An 11505-nucleotide genomic window follows, 5' to 3' on the forward strand; every position below is an offset into this window, starting at 1 on the left:
CATCACTCACCACTCATCTTATTAGTTATAAGGTTTTAATTAACACAGTCTTTCCAAATTGTAAATTGTTAGAGGCATAAATGTTGCCAAACTTCTAGGTAATTTTGCCACCATACAAACATGTTTTGTAATATGCAAACGGCATGCAGGAGAGCCTTTGGCATCTCATGCATGTATGTATGTATGTACTCCCTCCGTTTCAAATTGTAAGTCGTTTTGGTTTTTCTAGGGTCATGGATATTATTATGCATCTAGATATAGTGATATCTAGATACATAATAATATCTATAAACCTAGAAAAGTCAAAACGACTACAATTTGGAACGGAAGGAGTATATAGACACACACATACATACATACATACATAGCTGAAAGCTGATTTCAAGCAATGATGTTCATGTTGTGTGTACAAGCAAAGAGAATCATTTCTTGCATCACCTTTGCATCTCCTACCAAACATGGCTCTCAAAGCAAGTGATGATTCTGTTAAGCCATCCCTGCCTGTCTCTACACCATACTACCTTTGCAAATACCAATTAGGGGTCCAGAAGTGCAGTAGTACACGTCGGTCAGTGATCGACCAGCTACCTGATTGGTGTGAGATCCGATCGACGCCACCATCATTTGATGCGAAAAGCAATATTCCTCAATCGCCTGACCTCACCCTCATCGAATGCCCGGAATTTCATGCATGTCCCCTCCTCGATCGGCCGCGGCACATTGGCACTTGTATTTTTATACATTCTACATAGTTTATATGCATCTTCTTTTCGAGTGTATGCCATCTTCTTTTCGAGTTTGGTCGATCAGTTCGTTGCTGGCAGCAAGCACTGACATTGACTGCTTTTCCACTGGTAGTTTATGTGCAGTTCTTCCAGCTAGAGGGCTGCATGAAAATGGTCTCTTGCTCGATCTGATCAAGTTGAATGGATGTACATAGCATTGCATTAACATAATAGTGAATTGTACCTGCATTATCTGAAGAGTGAGACATGCAAATCTTGGCAGCACACTCCCCAGATAAAGTGCTTCCATGTCCCTCCCTCCCTCCCTCTCCCTCTCTCTCTCCAGCTTTAATTTCTCTCTCGTTTACACACACCATATGTCTCAAACAAGCTAGAAACGGGTTGGTTCTTGCTTTCCATAGGGAGCAAGTGTCAGATCTTGCAGCAAAGGAATTGCTTACAGCAGCTAGCTGACCACACAGCCTTGATCAAGATGCCATCGTCCTATCTGCATGTTGATCTGATGAATTGTTTAATATGATGATCGGACTGAGATCATAGCTAGTCATCATCACCAACATCAAGAAAGGATTTTAGGGGCATAAATAACTATGCAGTGAAGATCACGAGGAACAGGAGAGACATCATAGCTAGTTTATTGGGATCTTAGGAGTAAACATTAGCTGCTAATCATGTGATCGGCTGCTTTATACCACCTGCACCTGGAACATATTGTCTAGCGTAGTGAGCAGCAAACTCAGAGTACTGTAGCATATATTAGCCAGATAATTGGAGGTGCTGATCTACTTGTCAATTTATACCACTAGCAACGGAATCTAGAACGCTAAGACTAAATAATATTCAAACTTAAGAACATGATTTTGATGGATTCTGCACAAAACACGATGAGTGGTTAACTTTACATAACCTTAAATCTGTTATATTTAGTTTCTGTACCATTTTTAATTAAGCATTGCAGATGAGTACGAAACGTAGATTATATTCCACATTATTAAAACCATTATAAATATCAGCACAATTGAAAATTTCTTTAAAATTACGCACTTGAGTGCCTTTAACTTTCTCTGATATATCAGAACTAATAAGGGAATTGTCAGTCACATCAAGAGTTGATATATGGGATGAGAGTTTATCGAAGTAAGACTCAATTTCGACGAAATGAAATATGTGATCTTAACCACCAAGACATCACATCTGCAAATTTGAACACGAGAACTCATGCCCATACGTCATTTTTTTCAGTTGTTCGCTGGAGGCTATCAGAACTAAGGGATTTCATTTGCTTTATTTGAGAGGTGGTGTGGATGGAGCGAATTTCATTGAATTAAGATTTAATCTTCAATATACAACACTTTAGAATTTGAACGCAAGGACATAACCATTTATACTCACACACAATTTCTCAATTGTCCTCCGGAGGTTATTGGAGCTAAGGGGATTAGAGGTAGCGGATGGAGCGAATTCCATCAAATTAAGATTCAAAATCGATGAAAATGAAAAGGGTTAGTCTTACTGCCAAAACATCACACATTGATCAAAGAGTGCTCTTGATAAAATTTCCAATGTGAGGCCATAGCCACTCATATGCTCACACACCAATATAATCGTTCCATGACATTTCAGTCGACAAGCAGAGATGAAAAAATCCAAACACACATTTGAAATTTTGAACTCGCACTAGTACAACCATGATCAAGTTCCCATTGTAATTAATTAAACATAGTATATAGTTAAGTAACTTGACACATATCACCTCCATGAGTTAACACATGCATGCACCTCCCACCACTACATGCAAAACTACCAACTACACGACATTAACCAGCTCGAAACTCTTAAAATGAGAAGGAAAAGAACATGTAAAACCCCAACACATGATTGATCACCATCCTAATTGACGAAGAACAACTCTGATCAAGTCCCCAAATCACATAAACCCTAGAACTACTTTAAGGGTGAGCCAGTTCAGTTTCAGCAACTAGCATCCATGCATGGCCCCCATGCATGCATCCCCATCTGGACGGCCACATGCAACTCACAACACATTCCCCGACGACGACGAGCTGAACCCCGACAGGAACTCCGCCGGCCACCCGCTGCCGCCGCCGTTGCTGCCAGCCCAGTACGGCTGCTCATGCGCCGCGACGGCGCCTCCGCCGCCGCCGCCGCCGCCGTGCTCCTCCATCTTCACGGCGGCGAGCTGCGCTAGCAGGCCCGAGGCGACGACGCCCCTCGGGAACCCGTCTGCGAGGACGCCGCTGCCGTCGTCAGCGAAGTGGTAGCCGTGCAGGCCAGCTTGCTGCAGGAACTGAGGCTGCATCTGGAGCGGCAGGTAGTGGTGGTACCCCTCCAGCGACGCCTCCAGGGCGGCGGCGGCGGCGGCAGGCGGGAGGCCGAGGTGGGGCAGCTGCGCCTGCATGCTGGCGATGGCCTCGGCCGCCGCCATGGCTGCGCTCGTGGTGGCGGTGGTGGTGGTGGCCGTGGTGGAGGTGGAGGTTGTGGAGGAGGAGGACGTGGCCGCCGTGGCGCCCGCGCCGCCGCCACGGGAGGACTTCTTGCTGGAGCGCTTGGTGTTGCGGCGGCACCCGCCGCCGACGGGCACGTTGCGGAGCGCGCCGCCGCGGGTCCAGTATCGGCGGCACGCCTTGCAGAAGTGGCGCGGCTGCGAGAGCGAGTAGTTGTTGAAGTAGCAGAACTTGGTGTTGGTGGAGTCGCAGCGCGGGCACCGCAGCGTGCCGGGCTCCGGCAGCGGCACGCGCGCCAGCCGGGCGCGCTCCGCCATCGACACGACCGGCCGCGGCTGCGCCGCCGCCCCCGCAGCGGCCTGCATCGAGGTGGACGAGCCGCCGCCCGCCGGAGCGCTCGCCGCGGTGTCAGCAGGGCCGCCCGGCAGCGGCGCCAGGCCGGACGGCGGAGGCATCAGGTGGTGGTGGTCGCTCCCGCCACCGCCGCCGCCGAGGAGACACTGGAGCGGTGGCTGCTGCTGCTGCATCTGCATCTGCATAGCAAATCGAAGGAGGAAATTATGTTAACAAAGAATGGAATCCAAAGCACGGTATATTCAAGAACATGCCTCGAATCATGCCCTTCTCTTTGTGTCTACCATCAATTGGGTGCGAACAAAGGCAGTAAACAAAAACGGATTCAATCAAAAAAAGTTTGAGGTTGATACTAGAAGAAAACCCCAGGATTCACTCTCGAAAAAAAAAAGGTAACCAGAGATACAAGAAAAGATGCACCAGTTCATCTTGTTTGTGCACACATAATACATGATGAAACTAAAAGTAAGGTGATGAGAAGTTGAGAACTAGCAGTAGTAGAGAGGAAGAGCAATAGGGTAAATCGATTACCTGGCCCCAATTGGGAGGGTCTAGGAAGATCGGGAGGGAGGAGAACACCATGATGATGGACCGACCGACGCGGTGGAGAAGAAGCTCTTGCCCTCTTCCTTCCTTGCACTGACCGTGACTCTTCGAGGGGGAAGAGAAGGCACGAGGAGGAAGAAGAAGAAGAAGAAACCACAACTTTCCTTGGCCCCTGCCCTCAAGTGGCGCCTTTTATAATTTATGTGGCCTTCCTTAGCTGCTAAGAGAGAACGATCGAGCCGGAGCTATACCAGGAACAGTGCAAGCCAAGAGAGACAGAGGCCGAGAGAGAGGGTGCTGATGAGGATGGGGCTAGAGAGCTAGTGGGGATGGATGTGTCATGAGTCACCTCAGAGAGAGAGAAGGGGGGGAGTAAAAGGCGATGGCTCAAAAAAGGAGAAGGGCCATGGGCAAACCCTAGCTGCTAGCAGCTAACAGTAGGAGAGAGAGGGAGGGAGGGAAAGAGACAGGGAGGGAGGAAGAGAGAGAGCTCAATCAGTGTGCAGGAGGAGGAGACATGGACGGCGCCACCAGCGAAAGCGAGGAGGGCTCCAGCAACGAAATGGAATGGGGGAACGAGAGGGCTGGCTGGGGGACTGGGGCGATGAGCGAGATGAAGGCCCCCTGCTGGTGCCCCGTATTTATACACCTCCGAAAGCGAGAGAGAGAGAGAAAAAAACAAAGTGAAAGCGAGCTGGTCTCTGGTCTGACGATGCATGGTCCGCCTGCCTGCGGCCTGAGCTTGACGACCCAGTGTTTGTTCGCTGGGGCCCACCCCGAGCTGGTAGCATGGCGTAGTACTGTAGAATTATATTCGTATCCATGTACGGACGTGCTGATGCTTACGTGTGATTGTGCCGGGAGAATTTGGCTCAGGCACATTAGGTTAATTTCTGATTTTCTCATGAGCCATACGATGTATGGTGAGTAATTAATACCGAGCTATAGGCTCAGATAATTGGGGAAATCTAAACCATGCTCGAGCATTTTCTTGACTTCCCACACTCGAAATTTTATGGGCAGCGATTGGGTGCCAATACCTCCTCCGGTAGCCCAATTTAATTCATGAAACCGTTCATGTGTTCATCACTGGAGCACCAATCCTGAAGTTGCTGTTTGCTGTCTAGGAATGACCTGAAACCATTCCTGTGCTCATCACTGGAGCACTTTCTGAAGTTGTTAACATTGTCTTGGTCTTGTATCTGATTAGCTGTGGTCTGGTGGTACTATTATCTTTCGGAACGTGGTGAAGAAATATCCATATCATTTTGAGTTATATGATTTGGAATTTTGATGGGCCTTTGGCAAAACTAACAAAGAGGTTGTGCTCCGGTCTCTGATCTAAAGTTTTTTTTTCCCCTGTTACCTTCTTAATTAAATCTATCCTTTTATTTAAATCTCAATCTTCTCTATATAGTTGATTTTTATTCTATTCTACTATCTTATCTTCTCTTAGATAATCATTGTATCTATTTGTTTTACAACACTGTACTTTCCACAGGTGACACTAATTCTATAAAACTCAATAGAAGGCCGGTGTGTATTCTGTTCAAAATCTGATATGGGGAAAAATATGATTGACCATATATGGTTACCAGAGGGCAGGACTAGCTTAGCTCAGATGCTCTGCTCTGCAATCGATTCTCAAAGGTGCTGGTGGCGCAGACATTGCCCAAAGTTTTGTGCAGCTATCAATTTTCCTGAAGAATGGAATTCATGGAATTGCAAGACCATAATCCTCCGCTCTTTCTTGTACAGTACCAAAACAATGTAAAATTATCTCCTTTCTCATTTTACTTGAAGAGAGTATTTCCTTCCGCACAAGGTAATTATTTATTGACCTCAATTCATTTCACTTCCAAAATGACCAAACTTTTGCAAAAATCTATCTCAAGTTACTACTACATTTCTATGGACCAGAGCTCTGTACCCTATTATCTGATTAGGTCTCTTCTCAGAAAGAAACTATGCTGCTATTTGTGTGTGTGTGTTTTCCCTTGTACACCAGAGTGAAGGTGTAGGTGAGAGCCCAAACTCAAGCCTGAATGTCACGCTTCTACCCTGGCTCCAGCTCTCTGAGCTCGTCAGCTTCACTTCTCCTGATTAACGTTGCTACTGCCTGCTGGGTGTGCTTCATCAGTTTATCGACCAGCTAAAATTCTAACATAATAACCACAAACGAGGTCCTTTGGTGGCATCATTAGTGCAGGACAGGGGAACAGAGCAATTGCTTGATGAATTTCTTGACTGTGACACAAATCTTTCTTTGCTCGCTTCGGACGGCAACAAATCCGGGCCGGCGCCTCGCGTGTTCAGACGGCGGTGTGCATCACGTATTCACGTTGATCGTTTTGATCGGGGACGACGGCACTATCTCCTTAACAGCTGCAACGTTTAACTCTGGTAAGCAAACATCGAGTTGATTGACCAGCAGACACCTAAACTTAACTAAAGGCAGTCAGCCAGCAACATCACATCAGGCAAAGCCGAGACATCAGCGTCGCAGATATTCCCCCTCCCTCCCTCCCTTGATGCCACCTACTCCTACTACCCAGGGGGGCAGGGGGAGGCGTCAGCGAGCACTCGGCCGCCGGCCGGCCGCGGCCAGCGAGCGCGCGCGGCGCGACGCGCCGAGTCAGCAGCCACCCCCAGCCAGGAGCCAGGAGCCAGCAGCACGGCACCTCCGGCTGCGGCAACGTGCGCGCGCGTCTTGGCCTCCCGTCAGATTTGTATAAGCGCAGTCAAAGATGACAAAATCTAAAGGCGACCCTGCGCCGTCGCGCGGCCCATGTGACGCCGACGCGATGCGCGGCCGGGCGACGGCCGAGGCGCGAGAGAACATCACGGGGCTCCCCCGGCTTCGGCACGTCTGACGCGGACCCCGAGGCCGGCCGGCTTTGGCGGGTGCCGGGGCTAATTCGGCTAAAGCGCAAGCGCCGGCCGGCCAGGCCAAGGAAAGCGCGAGCCGAGTGCCACTGGCCGCGCCCAGCACAGCCTTGGCCTCGCATGCTTCGAGGCCAAGCAAAAGCGCGGCGCCGAGCTCCTCTAGGCTTGGGTCTTGGCCGACGTGACGCCGCGGGCGCCACCGCGCCGACCGCCTCATGCCTAGTCCTGACAAACACCCCTCACCGCGCTGACCGCGTGAATCCATCCACGTCCAGTTTGGCACAGGCCATGACATAAGTGTTCAAAGCAGCAGGAAGCGACAGAACAAGAAATCCCAAGCACACAAACAAAACAAAAGGGACAAAGGTAAACAACGAGATAACGAACCAGAATAATATCGTATCACTTAGACGGCTCGACTGGTACAACACAATCGAGCCACCGAGAGACATAGTTCACCATCCAACAGACGCTACTAACCAACCGACCGACCGACCGACCATCACGAGGTCCAAAAATTTACCACCACAAAGTGCCAACCGAACCGACCATAGATTAAGTGCGATAAAACAGAGCAAAGATAACTCGCGGCAGCAACCTCCACCTGGCGCCACCGCAGACGACTCAGAAACGAGTCGCTTAGTCGACCTCCTCGATCTTGGGGCCGGGGCCGCCGCTTCCCGCAGGCGCGTCCTCGTCCATTCCCGCGGCGCCGCCCATGTCCGCTCCCGCGCCCTGGTACATCTTGGCGATGATGGGGTTGCACAGGCTCTCCAGCTCCTTCATCTTGTCCTCGAACTCGTCCGCCTCGGCGAGCTGGTTGGCGTCCAGCCAGCTGATGGCAGCGTCGATGGCGTCCTCGATCTTCTTCTTGTCGTCCGCCGCCAGCTTGGACGCGATCTTCTCGTCGCGGATCGTGTTGCGCATGTTGTAGGCGTAGTTCTCCAGAGAGTTCTTGGACTCCACCTTCTTCTTGTGCTCCTCGTCCTCCGACTTGTACTTCTCAGCGTCCTGCACCATCTTCTCGATCTCCTCCTTGGACAGACGGCCCTTGTCGTTGGTGATGGTGATCTTGTTCTTCTGGCCAGTGGTCTTGTCCTCGGCAGAGACGTTCAGGATGCCGTTGGCATCGATGTCGAAGCAGACAGTGATCTGGGGGACACCACGGGGAGCAGGGGGGATGCCGGAGAGCTCGAACTTGCCCAGGAGGTTGTTGTCGCGGGTCCTGGTCCTCTCACCCTCGTACACCTGGATCAGCACACCAGGCTGGTTGTCCGAGTAGGTGGAGAACACCTGCTCCTTCTTGGTGGGGATGGTTGTGTTCCTCGGGATCAGCACAGTCATCACACCTCCGGCAGTCTCCAGACCAAGGGACAGAGGGGTCACATCCAACAGAAGCAGGTCCTGCACCTTCTCATTGCCCTCACCGCTCAGGATGGCAGCCTGGACAGCAGCACCGTAGGCAACAGCCTCATCAGGGTTGATGTTCTTGCACAGCTCCTTGCCGTTGAAGAAGTCCTGGAGCAGCTGCTGCACCCTGGGAATCCTGGTGGAGCCACCGACAAGGACAACATCGTGCACAGTGCTCTTGTCCATCTTGGCATCCCTCAGGCACTTCTCCACAGGCTCCATGCACTTCCTGAACAGGTCCATGTTGAGCTCCTCGAACCTGGCGCGGGTGATGGTGGAGTAGAAGTCAATGCCCTCGTACAGCGAGTCAATCTCAATGGTGGTCTGGGCAGTAGAAGACAGGGTCCTCTTCGCCCTCTCACAGGCGGTCCTCAGCCTCCTGAGAGCCCTCGGGTTGCCAGTGATGTCCTTCTTGTTCTTCCTCTTGAACTCCTGGACGAAGTGGTTCACCATCCTGTTGTCAAAGTCCTCACCACCAAGATGAGTGTCTCCAGCAGTGGCCTTCACCTCAAAGATACCTTCCTCAATGGTGAGGAGGGAGACATCAAAGGTACCACCGCCCAGGTCAAAGATGAGGACATTCTTCTCACCAACACTGGTAGCCTTCTTGTCAAGACCATAGGCAATAGCAGCAGCAGTTGGCTCATTGATGATACGCAGAACGTTAAGTCCAGCAATCACCCCAGCATCCTTGGTGGCCTGCCTCTGTGAGTCGTTGAAGTAGGCAGGAACGGTGACAACAGCGTTCTTGATGGTGCTGCCAAGGTAAGCTTCAGCGATCTCACGCATCTTGATCAGAACCATAGAGGAAATCTCTTCAGCAGCAAACTGCTTCTCCTCACCCTTGTGCTGGACAACAATCATGGGCTTCTCACCCGGTCCAGAAATGACCTTGAAGGGCCAGAGCTTGATATCACTCTGGACAGAAGCATCACTGAACCTCCTGCCGATGAGACGCTTGGCATCTGCATGAGAACAATTTTGTCAGAGATTGCAACATTTCAAATGCTACATAAGCATACAAATAAATCACTGTGTACATAACTGAACCTAACTAATCAAATGTATGCACATCAGTTTTGCAGTCAACACTACAACAACATATTGCAAAGATCTGACCAAAGATATCATAATACTAGTATTAATGTAAACGGGCATATAGTAACTGGAAGCTCATAAATGAGTGACCAGTGTCGCAAGATCCGTTCCCCCTAGTTTTTTGCCACGTTTCGAGACACACAGCCAAAAAAGACTGTGCATCAGATACCAAATGGCATTGATTGCAAAATGTAAAGAAACAAATAGTATGTAATTTAAGAAAATGTAACTTAGGTTGTGCAATCTCAGCCGAAAGATGGTGATTTTTTTCATAATAATCACAGTGATTCATGTAATGGGAATAGTTGCATCACAGATTGCACATAAAAATGAAACTTTTCAACTCAAGTATTAAAAAAATAATAATGGAAGTAATATGGACAAACAAGGATATCAGATGGTAGTGCATGATGTGATCATCATAATGACTGCAGATATCTCGTGTGGATATGGTATCATCATTTCCCCATTAAGATTGAACAGCAATGTGTGACTACTATCCTAGTAAACTTTGAGATGAATGTCAGACTCACAAGAACATTTAAAACAGAGAACTTATTAGGAAATGTGGTGTTGCAAACCACATAAGATGAATACCCTTTAAATTTACTGGTCAATATTCAAAGAAACTAGGGAATCAAAAGTTTCTAATGAAAACAAAAAATTAAAACAGTGATGAGAGATCAGATGGTAGTGCATGATAGTGATCATCATAATGAATGCAGATATCTCGTGTGGATATGATCTCATCACTTCTCTCATTACTGAACCCAAGAGATTCCAAACATTATTCTAATAAACTTAATTTTGTTTGACACAAGAGGAAGAAGCAAAAAAATACTAGCATAACATCAAAGGAAAAAAACTGAAAAGTTAAGTAATGCTTGAACTGCAGATGTTTCAGATTGAAAACCACAAAAGCTATGATAACATAGCTTTCCATCACACTGAAATCAGTGGAATAAAGCGCTTGGGGTAATTGTTTCATCATTAATCTGCCAGCTCAAGAGTTGACAAATAAAATATGCTACTCTTTAAACAACTGATCAAATGCTTTTATAACAAATCGTCTACATAATCACCGAAATGCAACAAATCCGAGTCAACACAATAGGTGGGGGACAAATCATTCAGACAAGAAATAATCTAATAATGATGCACTGATAACTGTCAGCTTATATCAAGGAAGCAAGCATAACAGACAAAAACAAATGCTTTAACAAAGTATCAGGCTACGTGGTTTAAACTTCGCTTAAGATAGGATATGGCATAGCCCTTTAAGTATTAACAGATCTAACATAAGAGCAGCATAGGACAAACAAATTTCACAAGATCTACTGTAACAACAGATTGAAGTGTTGATGTCAGGTACTATAAAAAATTATGGCATCTGGCCACACACGACTAGGTGCTACAGACTACGGATCTCGATACCAACACAAACTTAATACAACTAGTAACGGATCTAAGTCAAAAGGAACTATGCTAGATCCAAGCAAAAACTATATTGGATCTGACCAACAGCATAAACAAACCTAGCACTAACACAGATCCAGCCAAAGCAGCGACAGATCGACCAGATCGAAGTACAAGTCGCGCCAAACAAAACAGATCTGACGAAGAGCAAGTAGCGAGGGGGATCGAGGAGGTGCTCACCAAAGACGGTGTTGATGGGGTTCATGGCGACCTGGTTCTTGGCGGCATCTCCGATGAGGCGCTCGGAATCGGTGAAGGCGACGTACGAGGGGGTGGTGCGGTTCCCCTGGTCGTTGGCGATGATCTCGACGCGGTCGTGCTGCCACACGCCGACACACGAGTAGGTGGTGCCGAGGTCGATGCCGATCGCCGGCCCGTCGCCCTTCCCCGCCATCTCTTCTTCTCACTACCGGCGGTCGCGGAGCTGCAGCGGCTTTGCGAGGGACCGGAGGGTGGGGAAGATGGGACGCGGAGTTGCGGCGGCGGGTGGAGGACTAGGGTTTCGAGAGGGGGAGAGACGGACG

General features: G+C 48.7%; 2 protein-coding genes across 2 annotated transcripts; both read right to left on the reverse strand.

Annotated features, from left to right (window-relative positions):
* Nucleotides 1-2383: 2383 nt before the first annotated feature.
* Nucleotides 2384-4711, reverse strand: LOC101777416 (dof zinc finger protein DOF2.4). Its single transcript, XM_004962647.3, has 2 exons — nucleotides 4097-4711; nucleotides 2384-3744 (listed from the first exon to the last, which is right to left on the reverse strand). Exons 1-2 carry the CDS (start codon nucleotides 4145-4147, stop codon nucleotides 2782-2784), a joined length of 1014 nt encoding a protein of 337 aa, XP_004962704.1. The 5' UTR covers nucleotides 4148-4711; the 3' UTR covers nucleotides 2384-2781.
* A 2645-nt stretch (nucleotides 4712-7356) lies between these two features.
* On the reverse strand, nucleotides 7357-11505 carry LOC101777821 (probable mediator of RNA polymerase II transcription subunit 37c). The gene is made up of 2 exons (XM_004962648.3): nucleotides 11162-11505; nucleotides 7357-9372 (listed from the first exon to the last, which is right to left on the reverse strand). The coding sequence occupies exons 1-2, from the start codon at nucleotides 11373-11375 to the stop codon at nucleotides 7637-7639; spliced, it is 1950 nt and encodes a 649-aa protein (XP_004962705.1). The 5' UTR covers nucleotides 11376-11505; the 3' UTR covers nucleotides 7357-7636.

This window comes from Setaria italica, chromosome III (genome assembly GCF_000263155.2).
Source record: "Setaria italica strain Yugu1 chromosome III, Setaria_italica_v2.0, whole genome shotgun sequence".
Classification (NCBI taxonomy): Eukaryota; Viridiplantae; Streptophyta; class Magnoliopsida; order Poales; family Poaceae; genus Setaria; species Setaria italica.

Bases quoted from the DNA above. Each gene is read 5' to 3' on its own strand.
- LOC101777416 (XM_004962647.3), bottom strand. From the start codon at position 4,147: ATGGTGTTCTCCTCCCTCCCGATCTTCCTAGACCCTCCCAATTGGGGC. The intron at 3,745-4,096 runs GTAATCGATTTA...TTTGCTATGCAG, and splicing joins ACCCTCCCAATTGGGGCCAG to ATGCAGATGCAGCAGCAGCA.
- LOC101777821 (XM_004962648.3), bottom strand. From the start codon at position 11,375: ATGGCGGGGAAGGGCGACGGGCCGGCGATCGGCATCGACCTCGGCACC. The intron at 9,373-11,161 runs GTGAGCACCTCC...GTTCTCATGCAG, and splicing joins CCCCATCAACACCGTCTTTG to ATGCCAAGCGTCTCATCGGC.